General features: G+C 36.4%; 1 protein-coding gene across 1 annotated transcript; it reads right to left on the bottom strand.

Annotated features, from left to right (window-relative positions):
• Positions 1-789: 789 nt before the first annotated feature.
• Positions 790-2,207, bottom strand: LOC107484305 (RING-H2 finger protein ATL33-like). The gene has a single exon (XM_016104917.3). The coding sequence runs from the start codon at positions 1,927-1,929 to the stop codon at positions 1,204-1,206; it is 726 nt and encodes a 241-aa protein (XP_015960403.1). The 5' UTR covers positions 1,930-2,207; the 3' UTR covers positions 790-1,203.
• Between the last annotated feature and the right edge of the window lie 11,674 nt (positions 2,208-13,881).

Below are 13,881 nucleotides of genomic sequence, written 5' to 3'. Positions count from 1 at the left end.
AATAAGTATGAAATTAGAACAAATCAATATCAAATTAAAAGAATCTTAAGGCATTGAAATCCTTCTATTTGAAGTCTATTTGATCTAATTTATAAATTAATCATGTTGGTAGCCAATCAGAACCATCATGTGTATGTTATGTTGTCTCTTAATTTGTCACAACAAATTCTAATACTATCAACAACGAAAGTAATAGAAGGATTAATATAACCAACTTAAAGTCTTTGAAGGGCAAATTTAATTAAAAAAAAATTTTCAAAAACAAATTTTGCGAACAGATAACTTTTTAAGAACGAATTTGACCATTTACTCCCACAAGGAGGTTAGATGCCATTCCTATTGTGGCTATGACTCCCCAGCCTTGTTGAAATGAGAGACATTATAAGGTTTGAAGTTGTTTGAAGTTGCTTTTAACAACGGCTATGATTAGCGAAAAACTTTTGATGCACTGAAATATTAAACAAACTCATTCAGGTCGAGCTCAAACTCAAATTCGTATTCTTTTTTATCTGGATCCAACCTCAAATTGCTGCATGATACAAAAATGCAAAAAGCTGAAGCGACTGGAATGCTAGTATCCTTGAAATACTGGAAACGCTTTTCATAACTATATTCTAAATCTAACAAAAAATAACACAGAAAAAGAAATCCATTGTTCCCTAGGTACACGTATTTTTTACCATCTAAATGCAAAATCAAAACCCACATCCTAAAAATGGCACAAGCAACTGAAGATATACGGTAATGATTCGCCATTATACTAGTACAATTCAGCTTGAATCCCGGATAGAGCTTTAATTTTGAATCTTACTTCATTTCCATTCACGAGAACTAGCTAGTTCATACCACAGAGAGTAGTATTACATTACAATTCAAGACATCAAGTCACCAATGCAAGTCACAAATCCAAAAAAGCTAAAGCTACCTATCTCAAATTCTGAATTCGTAACTGCACTTCCTCCTTTAAACACGTTTGGAGGGTTTGGGATCCACTTTTAACTCAACTGAGAGGACCATTTTTTTTGTTAATTTAAAAACTCCAAAAGGAATCTCACTACCATCGTTCATCTCTCACTATCAATCTAGTATTTGGAACTCTATACAATACGTATAATTAAAAAAGAAAAAAAGAATCTAAGAAAAAAGAAAACTCAATATTAGAAGAGAAAAACAAAAGAGGAAGAAATTAGACAAGATAAAGTTTCAAACCATGACATTTGCATCACGATGACCCTGCCGCCGCAGATCACCACCTCTATTCTGATTCTCAGCCGACGAATTCGAGTTGGAACGCTTGCTTTCTTGGGCGGAGACAGCGGAGGGGATGGTGGCGCGGCAAATCGGGCAATTGGAGTGGCTGCTGAGCCACATGTCAATACAAGATGCGTGGAACGCGTGCTTGCAAGCGCTCAACTGGCGTACTTCTTCCCCGTCGGTGAATATGGACAGGCACACCGGACACTCGCCGCCAATCTCCGTCGACTCCTTCCGATACTTCACATCGGCGACAACACCGCCAGGAAAGGCAGCAGCTTCGATGTCGTCCTGAGAAGAGAGCTCCGATTGGACAGATGAGTCGCCGGTAAAATCACCGGCGGCGTGTTCCGAGCGGCTAGACGACGAGCACCTGAAGGCGAAGATGAAGGTGTAGATCAAGGCGGGGATGGTGACAATGGCGATGATGGCAAGGAGAAATTCCAGTGGGGAGAAGTTGGCAGAGCTGGAATCCACGGTGAACGGCGGTGGCGGCGGTACTGGGAGGACGGTGATCTGGAAGACGGAGCTGGGAGCGCCAGGGAATTGTGGTATAGTTGGCGGTGGCGGTGCTGGGAGGACGTTGATTTGTCCGACGACGTGTGGTGGAGGAGGAAGGGGGAGCTGCGGCTGCTGCGGCGGCGGGGCTGAAAAAATGGTGGGTGAGTTTTGCATGGTAGCAGGGAAAGATAGTGTGTCTAATTTTTATTGTTACTATCATAATTATTATGTTATGTGTGGTTTTGTTCTTCACTTTCTTTACTTTGCAATTTATTTAATTTTTAATTTCTTTTTGAGATTTTTTTCTCTTTTTGTTTAATCAAGGAAAAAGGTGGTTGAAAATGGTTGTTAGGAGAATGAAAGGGACCGATGGAGAGGGTGGAGTTTTGTTGTGAGTTCCTTGTAGCAATAATTCAGAAGGGTGAATGAGTGATAAGATGAAGAGAATGGGAGCGAAGAAAAACATGTTGGTGTGATCATACCAACAGGACAAAGAACTAACAGCTGGACCCTTTCGAGTTTTGTCACGCTAGCTTTAAGTTTCTTTTTGTTTCTTATTTTCTATTTTATATTATTTTGATTTTTTATTTTATTCATTTTACTTTCATTTGTACTAATAATTAGGGTATTCGCAGTGCGGCTTGGTTTGGTTTTTAAAAAAAAATCATCCGATCCAATTGTTTAATTAAACTGCAGTTCAGTTTAATTCGATTTTTTTACCGAGACCATCCGAACCAAACCAAACCAATTAAATTCAGTTTGATTTGGTTCAATTTGTTCGGTTTTTCAATCAATTCAAAAAGAAAATTTCCAGTCTCCTTAAATTATATAACTATGCATTGCAACGTTGGTCCAATTTCATTGCTTCAATGGGAAAACGATTTGTAGGATAGGACCCCAAATGAAAAAATAAGACTGGATTAGGGGATTGTTCTAAAAGTAACGACGCTAGTACACAGAGAATTGTAGAACAAATATACCTGGCTTCTACTTTAACTTCAATACCTAGTGCTGTTGTAAAAGAAATTACTTAACATACATAAGACATGGCAATGAAATTAAGGTGCTTATTAGTTATTTCTTCACTCTGTGAACTGTGTCGGGACCTTCCTCCTTAAGATCCGCAAGCATCTGAAGCTGCAATATTGTCAGAATTAATAATAAACTACATAAATCAAAGTTGACATTGTTGGTGTAAATCAAAGATCACATTAAAGGCATGCACAAATAAAGAATCAAATCTCTCATATACACATGTAACATCTGCATTGACTTTTTACCCTGTATAAAACACATACTTATGTAAAATGTTTTAAGAATCAGCCTACAACAACATGACCTGATTCATGGAAAGCTTGCTCATCACCAGGTTGAAAAAATAGATATATTATTAGAAAAACTCTAACAATAAATGGAAAGGGTTGAGTTAAGAGTTCCAATTTTTATAAAGTCCAGCATTTTCAATCTATTGTAGCGACAAGATATATGATTTATATATTTAACTGAACAACACATATAACTTGGAGTAGAATGCTATTCTCCACACAATCTATCCATCACTTCTTATTTCTTATAGTAAAACAAATGAACTAACTCTATTAAATGACACAAAATAACAAAAGACTAACAAAATTTATTCAAGAAAATAACACATCTAAAGGTATATTACAAACAATAAAACTCTTCCTTTCTATTTTTAATACCATTATATCAGTATATTTAGAATGTTGAAGACATCATTCATAGTACAAAGAACTTCATAACTTGCAATTGAAATGCACTTTCTCACAAATAATAGGAATCAACAACAATGAACAATGAACAACAATGAATAAATAATTAAAAAAACAGAAGCAGAAACACAACAAAATAAAATTACTAGCATTCAGCAACAGTGAATAATGAACAACAATCAGCAATAATGAACAAATAATGAACAACAATGAACAACAATCAGCAACAATGAACAAATAGATTGAACAAAAATTGAATACAAATAAATCACAAAATCAACTCAAAACAAGCAAAAATAAATTAAACCCAGCAGCTCGGAATCACATAATCAGAATTATTAATAAATTAAATCACAAAATCAACTCAAAACAAACAACTCAAATTAACAAAATCAGTAAACAAGCACAGTGTATTATTAACAAAATTTCAAAACAAGAAAAATAAGTGCAGAAAACCAAAAATCAATTCAGAATCACATAATCACAAAATCAGAATCATAGAATCAGAGAATCACAGAATTTGAACTAAGCAAAACAAGCAAATTTGAACCCAGCAACTCAGAAGCACAGAATCAGAGTTATTAACAAGAAATTAACAAAATCCTAAACAAATCCAACAACTCAAAATCACAGAAATTATAATTAACAAAATCAAACCCTAACTATTTCATAATTACAAACTCAATATGTCTAATTGCTTCATATACATAGAAGGAGAGAAAATCAAACCTGAAGTTAAGTGGATAGGAAGGAGGAAGAGCACTAGAAGAGGGCCAACCGGTGGCTGCTGTGTTGTGGGTGCCAGGCCAGAAACGCAGCAATACTGCTATGGGTGGCCACAAACGGTGCTGCGGGTGGCCAGATCGGTCCTGTTGGTGGCGCTGGGGTGCCGCTGGATGGTGCTAGCCTGCTGGGTGGTGTAGTGTCTACGATCGCGAGGGTGGTGCTGGCTGGGGCTGGGTGGTGCTGTCCGCGAGGAGGGGCTGGGAAGAAAGTTCCAGTGGCGTTGGGAGGAAAGCTTCGACGGTGCTATGAGGTGGTGGGAGGAAGGGGTTCGCCGGCTGGGGAGGTGCTGCAAGAAGATGGGTTCGCCGCCGGCCCTGGGTTTCTTCGAGTGAGACTGAGAGTGAGTGCAGAGAGCGAAACTGAGAGAGTGAGAGTAGAGAGCGGCTAGGTTTGCGTTTGGGGGGGAGGGGTTAGGTGAGGTCACGTTAATTCGGGGTGCGGGGGTTTAGTTTTTAGGGTTTGGTTTAATACCAGTTCAGTTTGGTTCGGTTAGGGTTTTCATTGTTAAAACTGAATATCGAACCGAACCGCAATAAAAACAGCAAAATATATTTTTTTTCGATTTTTTCGGTTTTCGGTTTATTCAATTTTTGATTTTTTTGGTTTGATTGGTTAGTTTAGTTCGGTCCGGATCGGTTTTGAACACCCCTACTAATAATGGTTCCTAAAACAAAACACATGTGGTGATGTGGAAGAACATGGAAGAGATAATTTATTTTTGACTCATAACGAATGAAGTAAAAACAGACTAAAGAAGAGAATAGAATACATCCATATAGAGTAAATACCCAACCCAGTCCCTGTCCATATCAAATTAGGACAACGCAATCCCTCACCAAAAAATTAACCCACGTCGGTCCTTGTCTATGCATAAAATAACTCATCGCGCCCCCTCCCATGTATCTCCATCTATAGACAGGGACCGTCGTGGGTTACTTTTTTGTGAAGAATCGCGTTGTCCTAATTTAAAATGGACAGGGACCGGGTTGGGTGTTTACTTAAAAAAATATTAAAATTAGTAGTGTCAAAAAATATTACAAATTTAATATTATAAAAAAGTTATATAAAGACTAATTGACTAATTTTTAAAATTTTACTATAGTTGATATTTTAGAAATTATTTTTAGTAAGTATAGAAATAAAAGTGGTGTTTTGTCTAATATTGTTATTTGACAATAGAATACGCAAGGGATGTTAGTTATGTTACTACAGCTTCGTCAAAGATTCGTCTAAGCATGGCACACATATAGTGTTCAACACGTATTCTGTGTTTTAGTTATGACTTATGATCAACCTTATATATTAGACCTGTTCCACCTACAGCAATATCCAAATTTTTTTAATAAAAGGCCAATTTTCAATAAAAATATCCAAATTTTTTCTTATAGAAAAAAATTAAGCCATGATATTCTTTCATTTTTAAATTAATTTTTATTCAATTTATTAAAATTAATATATTAGAAAAAATTCACCTAAATATATTAATTTTTCAATAAATTCAAAAAGTTAAAAGATTTTAATAATGTAGATATAGAACTTATTTTATACAATTATATTACCTTAACACAAAAAATTAATCACCATATAAAAATAAGTTTAATATTCATAAAAAATACTTTTTTTATTATGAAAAAATTATTTTTTTTATTATTGACAAATTTATTATTCTCTTATATCAGATTTTATTTTCTTTGGAAAGTATAAAACCTAACTTTACTTCGTGGCTGCTGGCCGGTGGAAAAATAAAGAAGTTAATAGGAAATTTCGAATATAACTAGTTCATTACTAAGGGTATAATAGATATTTTACCAATTTTTTTTTATTAAAATATTTTCACATAGCCAACGTGAAACATCTTATGACCAAGGTAATATTCACTAATTTTATTGTGTATTATCAATTTTTTTACTTTTGTGTCATTCTTTTCCGTCAATCTTCTCTTATCTTTTATATCTTTAACACTTATGTTGCATTATTTGTATTTATTACACAATGTGTCAATATAACAAATGATTCAATATTTTAATATATATTTTTTCTATGTTATATCAATTATGAAGTTTGAACACTTTTACTGATTTACTGTATCGGATGAATATCGAAAAGTATTATATTTAAAATATATTCAACATATAGAAGTGTCATATTTTTAACTAATTATATCTTAATAAAAAATAAAAAATTTGTAATATTTTTTGACATTACTAATTTTAATATTTTTTTTTGAGTAAACACCCAACCCAGTCCTTATCCATTTTAAATTAGGACAACGCGATCCTTCACCAAAAAAGTAACCCACGTCGGTCCCTGTCTATAGACGGGGATACATGAGAGGGGCGCGATGAGTTATTTGATACATAGACAGGGACCGGCATGGGTTACTTTTTTGGTGAGGGATCGCATTGTCCTAATTTGATATGGACAGGGACCGAGTTGGGTGTTTACTCCATCCATATATTCTAATTTAACCACTTTGTGCAATGTGGCCTATATCTAGTCTCCACCACAACTAGGGTTAAATTTTCACTATCTTTATTAAAAATTACAAACATCAATTCTCTATGATTCTTCTTAATCCTATTAGGAATTCTATCTAGAACAAATGAAGCTTGTTTTGGGATACGGAAATTGTAAAACAATATTCCACCGGCAAGTGCACTGGATCGTAATCAAGTAATAATTCACCAAGAGTGAGGTCGATCCCATGAAGATTAATAGATTTAAGCAACTTTATCAATTAGTTATTCTAGTTAAACAAGCCAATTAAAGAAAATTGATGATTTAGCAATAAAGCAAATGATTTAAACGTAAATAGCAAGAAATTAAATAGAGCTCTTTCCTCCCAATGAAAGGAAAGTTCGTTACACATAGCTCAGAAAAAGTACATGAGATGAAAGTATAAAGTGTAGAAGAGAAGAGTCTGAAAAAGTTCCCCTAAAATGTGACTCCCTAGGGTTTATATACTACTCCTAACTATGAAATGTAAATTAAAATTCTACTTTAATTGCAAATTAAACTACATTTCTGTCTAACTAGAACTAGGCCTAGCTTGTTGAGTGAGGGCGTGTTGAGTGGCGCACCACGCCTTCGAGCATGCCCAGTGCTTGCATTCTGAACTTGTTACTTGACATGCCGCTCCATAATACACGGCCAATGGCACACCAGTGTAAAAGGCTTGGCATGCCACTTAGACCGGCACGCCCTTTTTCACGCCTGCTCTGGAACCCTTTCGTGTGCTTCCTGTAAGACTGGCCCAGCGTGTCATGCCTAGGAAATGCTCTCTGGCACGCCAGTATTGAGAGTTGGCATGCCACTCTGAAGGTTCATGCCTACTGGCATGCTCAAGAATTATAATTGGCGTGCCATGCCCCTCGCACGCCTACTCACACACCTAACATTAGGAACTGGCGTGCCACACTTAAGACACACTTGCTGGCACGCCCGTTGTGATGGCTCTTGGAGAATTCTCTAGAAATTAAGCCTAGCATGCCACGCCTTCGAGCATGCCCCGTGGAACGCTGACTTTGCATCACTAGCGTAGAGCACCTTAGCATACACCTTTTGGCACGCCCCTTGAATTGTAAATTTTCTGTTTTGGATGCCTGGCATGCCACGCCCACTGGCATGCCCTTGACACGCCCATTGTGATGAGTAGGCATGCCACACCTTCGAGCACGCCCTGTGGCATGCCCATTCATGTAGTCCAGGTGTGGCACTTCATATTACACCCCACAAGACACGCCTTTGTTGGATAGGGTTGGGAGTGCTTCTAGACTTCTAGTCCCATCCACATTTCATGGTATTTATTTGCATTAATTGAGTGGATTTAATTGACTTTTTCTATATTTATTCACTAAAAGAGCATGATGTTGTGAATTCTTCCTAAATTGTGCTAAAAAGTGAAAGCATGCTTTTTAGGCACTTAATTGCTAAATTTTATTCACTTTAATCACATTCGATGTCTTGATGTGTTTGTTGAGTGATTTCAGGTTCAATAGGGAAGAATGACTTGGTGGAAGTGGAAGAGAAGCATGCAAAAGGGAGAACACATGGAGAAACAAAGGAGAAGGGGCATTTCAAAGTGTGCGTATACATGGACCTGTGTGCGTACGCACAAGATGAGATTTGGCCAGTGTTTGTACGCACATATCTGTGTGTACGCACAAGTCCTGACAAGTGAATTCATTAAATGCAAAATGGGGGTAGTGATTTCTGGGCTTCCAGAGCCCAATCCAACTCGTTTCTGAAGCTATTTCAAGAAGGAACAAGGAGGGAGAGCAATTATGTTTAGTTTAGAACATGTTTTAGGTCATTTCCTGAGAGAGAAGCTCTCTCTTCTCTCTAGAATTTATGGTAGATTAGTTAAATTTCTCTTATATTTAAGTTTTGATACTTGTCTTTATTTAGTTTTTCTTGCAATTTCTTGTTCTTACTTCTTTGCTTTCTTAGTTCTACTTGTTATTTTCTTCATTTTGTCACTTTTGATCTTATCAACCCTTATTGATTTTAATTTTCATTTAATACAATTTGATGTTTTTATGTTTATTGATGTTTAATTGAGTTGTTATTATTATTTTCTTGCATTTGGTAGCTTTAGATTTTATTATTATTGCAATTTAATATACTTTTCTTTTAATTCACACTAAGTGTTTGATAAAATGCTTAGGTTAGTTTAGTGTAGTCTTTCACACTCTTGGCTTGAAATTGAGAACCTAGGTGACCTTGAGTCATTGATGTCCATTCTAGATTGTGTTAGGATTGTTAGTTGGTTTGATTTCTACTAACGCTAGTCTTTCTCTAAGTTAATTAGTGAGTTGACTAGGATTTGTAGATTGAGATCAATTATGTCCTTTTGACATATCCTCGATGTTAGGATTGACTAATTGGGATCAATTCTTCATAATTACCGTGTTTGTGGTGAATGGCTAGGATAGGTAATCTTAGCTCTCAATCCTTGCTAAGAGGTTTCTTAGCATTTGAATTTTCCTTTCTTTTGATTAATTGCCTTGAGTTTGATTAATTTTGATATTTAGTTATTGTTTGTTTCTTTAATTCCTTGCTATTTACATTACTTGTCTCTTGCAATCTCAACCCCCAATTCCTCATAGCCACTAATTGAACACTTAATTGCAATTATTAGAAAGAGCGACCTGGGATTTAAAACTCCCGGTTATTTGATTTGAATTGTGACAATCTTTATTTAAACTTTAATTAGGGTCAATTGTTGGTTTAGGACTATACTTGCAATGCCAATTCTATTTTGTGAAATCCAAAACCTACTTTTGGTCTTCATCAAGTTTTTGGTGCCGTTGCCGGGAATTGCAATGGTGTTATATCGTTGGCTATTGTGAATATGTTAATATGTAAATAGCTTGCTTTTTGGTTGTTTCTTTGTTTTTGTTAATAATTAGAATTGTATTTTTTCTTATTTCTTGTTAGCTTTTGTTTTTATTTCCTCTTTTCTCTATGAATTCTCACCCTTTTGGCTTGGAGTTTGGTTGTTATTATGTTGAAGGGAATGAAAATATTAATGATGGTGTACACCAAAGATTGAGCTATCACTTGACGCGGGGGGAGGGGGGGTTCTTATGGTCAATCCTCATGGCAATTTCCTCCTCCATTCCATTATGATCATGACTCATTCTATAGCCCTCAACCACCATATTCATATGAACCTTCTCTTCAAGATAGCCATCAACCACAAAATTTCCAAGCTCCATTCTACTACCAAACACCTCCATATGAGCCTAACCTATACCTATCATATCATCAACTTTATGTGCCTCATGAATAACCTTATGAATTATACTTAGAACCACTACAATTCCAACACCAATACTGCATAGCACCTCAACACTCTTACCAATATCAACCACTTTCTACATATGAGGACCTTTTCTCACATGATAAACCTTCTCTTTTCCCACAACCTTCAACGGAGGAAGCATTCCAATTCTTCCTTTAAGAGCAAGAAGAGTATCAAAAGAGGCAAAAAAACATCATGGCTACCTTAGCTAGAGCTTTATCCCACTTAGCCTTACTACACTCTTCCAATAATTCAAGGACCTCCATAGATAAAAGTGAAGAAATAACTTCAATTGAAGCATGTGAAGTGGAAGAGAGCTTGGATGGATCTTGGAGAATTTTTGGATACTTAAGTAAGAGTTCTAAATGCTTTCCACCTAGATGGAATCACATGAGTCAACAAGAAGATCAGGTGTACAAGATTTGGGATCCCGGAGGCTATTAGAAATTCAAACATTGGTGGGGATTTAAGGAAGGATTCAAGCACAAGCCACCATACCAAGGGCATCCCCAATCATCCAACTTAAGGACAATAAACAAAAGTGCTAGGTGGGAGACACCCCACCATGGTAACATCTTTCTAACCTTTTGTTTATAGCTTTAATTCATTGCATTTTGTTTCTTTTAACTAGCTTAGGGTTAGTTTAATTTTGAGCTTAGTTAGATTAATATTTTGTATGGATCATGTATTTGTGAAATTCTGGGTGTTTTAGAGTTGAAACCCTTTGTTTAGATCAAGTTTGTTACCTTAGAGTTTGGAAAAAATTTGGAGAAATAGAGTAGTTTACGTGCGCACACACCTGTCCGTACGTACACCAACCCCAAATCCTACATCTTGTGCGTACGCACCTAGATGTGCGTACGCAAACTCAATTTTGCACCCTCTGCTAGGAGCGCTCGCACCTGCTTGTGCGTTCGCACCCCAGCCTTTTACCCTCTCTGTGCGTATGCATGCCCATGTACGCACGCTCACATGCTCCTTTTTCATGTTTAAAAAAAATTCTTAGTGTGCATACTCACACATTTGTGCGTACATACAAACTAATTTCATCATCTGGCAGGAGCATCCGCACATGATTGTGCGTGTGCATAACCCCAATTTTACACCTTTTATGCATACGCACGGACATGTGTGCATACACACAGTTGCTTTATTACCACCACTCCACTTCTTTTCTTCTTCTTCCTTTTCTTTTTTTATTCTTCTTCTCCTATGTCTCTCCTTCTGTTTTCTCCCACTTAATCATCACTCACCTCCCACCACCCTCTCCATTTATTATTTAGTTAGTTTAAATTTTCTATTTTTGGTAGATTAGGTTGTTAGCCTAGGTTAGATTTTGGTAATAGGTGTTGGATTACTGATTTGATTTGCTGATTCTGTAGACATATTGCTGCTAATTCCTGTCATGACACTATTTTAGCATCATTGTTGTTGCTATTTATTGTTGGATATCTTTATTGAGGGCATACTTTATTGCTTGGTCTTGAATTTTGAATGTTGAACTGTGCGTACCAAGTACTTATGACATTGCTTTCAAGAACATTGTTGGATTTCTAAATTGCATGTTGTAGCTAGCCATCATGTAATTTGAATTAAGAATCTATTATTAGAAAATTGTATGTAGTTGATGAATTTTTGTTAGGTGATGCTTGTTATGATTGATTTTTAGTTACATCACCTAGTTGATGCATTGAAATTGAGAAATTATGAAATTGGAGCGTAAGCTCACTTAGTGACATTTTTTTAGCTTTTTAAGGTTTGTGGCCTATGCTTCCCATGTAATTGATCTCATCTTATATCTCTCTTTTCCTAAATTGCATAGCAACCATGTTTCTGGTGCACGAAATTGTGATCTCAATGGCGCCAACAACTTGGTACGCACAATTATAATCTCAACTCTTTTTCACAACTTCGCACAACTAACCAGTAAGTGCACTGGGTCGTCCAAATAATAAACCTTACGTGAGTAAAGGTCGATCCCACGGAGATTGTCGGCTTGAAGCAAACTATGGTCACCTTGTAAATCTCAGTCAGGCGGATTCAAATGGTTATGGAGTTTTGATAATTTAAAAGATAAATAAACATAAAATAAAGATAGAGATACTTATGTAATTCATTGGTGGAAATTTCAGATAAGTGTATGGAGATGAGTTGTTCCTTCTGAATCTCTACTTTCCTATTGCCTTCTTCCAATCCTTCATACTCCTGTCAATGGCAAGCTGTATGTTGGGTGTCACCGTTGTCAATGGCTACTTCTGGTCCTCTCAGTGAAAATGGTCCTCTACGGTTTCTGTACGGCTAATCAACTGTCGGATTTTTCGTCTCGGATGAAAAATACCATGCACAGATATCGTATGGCTAATCAGCTGTTGGTTCTCGATCATGTAGGAATAGGATTTACTATCCTTTTGCGTCTGTCACTACGCCCTACAGTCGCAAGTTTGAAGCTTGTCATAGTCATGCCTTCCCAAATACTACTCGAAATACCACAGACAAGGTTTAGACTTTCTGGATCTCAGGAATGCTACCAATGGATTCTAGCTTATACCACGAAGATTCTAATTTCAGATTCAGATGCCCCATTGTCAGAGGAGAGTCGATGTGAATCTTTGATTAGAAACCCAAGAGATATACATTCAAGCTTGTTTTCATGTAGAACGGAAGCGGTTGTCAATCACGCGTTCATAAGTGAAAATGGTGATGAATGTCACATAATCATCACATTCATCATGTTCTTGTGTGTGAATGGATATCTTATAATAAGAATAAGCATGAATTGAATAGGAAACGGTAGTAATTGCATTAATACTCAAGGAACAGCAGAGCTCCACACCTTAATCTATGGTGTGTAGAAACTCCACCGTTGAAAATACATAAGAACAAGGTCTAGGCATGGCCGAATGGCCAGCCTCCCCAAATGGCATATAATTCAAAAAATAGGGGAAAAGACGCCTAATACAATAGTAAAAAGTTCTATTTATACTAGACTAGTTATTAGGATTTACAAAAATAGGTAAATGATGCAGAAATCCACTTCTGGGCCCACTTGTTGGGTGCTTGGGCTGAGCATTGAAGCTTTCATGTGTAGAGGCCTTCCTTGGAGTTAAACGCTAGTTTGTAACTTGTTTCTAGTGTTTGACTCTAGCTTGCAACTTGTTTCCGGCGTTTAACACCAGAATAGGGCAGAAAGCTGGCGTTGAATGCCAGTTTGCATCGTATAAACTCGGGCAAAGTATGGACTATTTTATATTACTGAAAAACCCTGGATGTCTACTTTTCAAAGAAATTCAGAGCGCGCCATTTGGACTTCGGTAGCTCCAAAATTTTCATTTCGAGTGCAGGAAGATCAAAATCCAATAGCATCTGTAGTCCTTTGTCAGCCTCTGAATCAGATTTTTGCTCAGGTCCCTCAATTTCAGCCAGAAAATACCTGAAATCACAGAAAAATACACAAACTCATAGTAAAGTCCAGAAATGTAAATTTTGCTTAAAAACTAATAAAAATATACTAAAAAGTAGCTAAATCCTACTAAAAACTATCTAAAAATAATGCCAAAAAGCGTATAAATTATCCGCTCATCACAACACTAAACTTAAATTGTTGCTTGTCCCCAAGCAAATGAAAACAAAATAGGATAAAAAGAAGAGAATATACAATGAATCTCACAATATCAATGAAACTTAGTCTCAATTTGATGAGCGGGGCTAGTAGATTTTTGCTTTTGAACAGTTTTGGCATCTCACTTTATCCTTTGAAATTCAGAATGATTGGCATCCATAGGAACTTATAATTTTAGATAG

This window comes from Arachis duranensis, chromosome 4, assembly GCF_000817695.3.
Source record: "Arachis duranensis cultivar V14167 chromosome 4, aradu.V14167.gnm2.J7QH, whole genome shotgun sequence".
Lineage (NCBI taxonomy): Eukaryota > Viridiplantae > Streptophyta > Magnoliopsida > Fabales > Fabaceae > Arachis > Arachis duranensis.
This window is presented reverse-complemented; position numbering and strand designations above follow the sequence as displayed.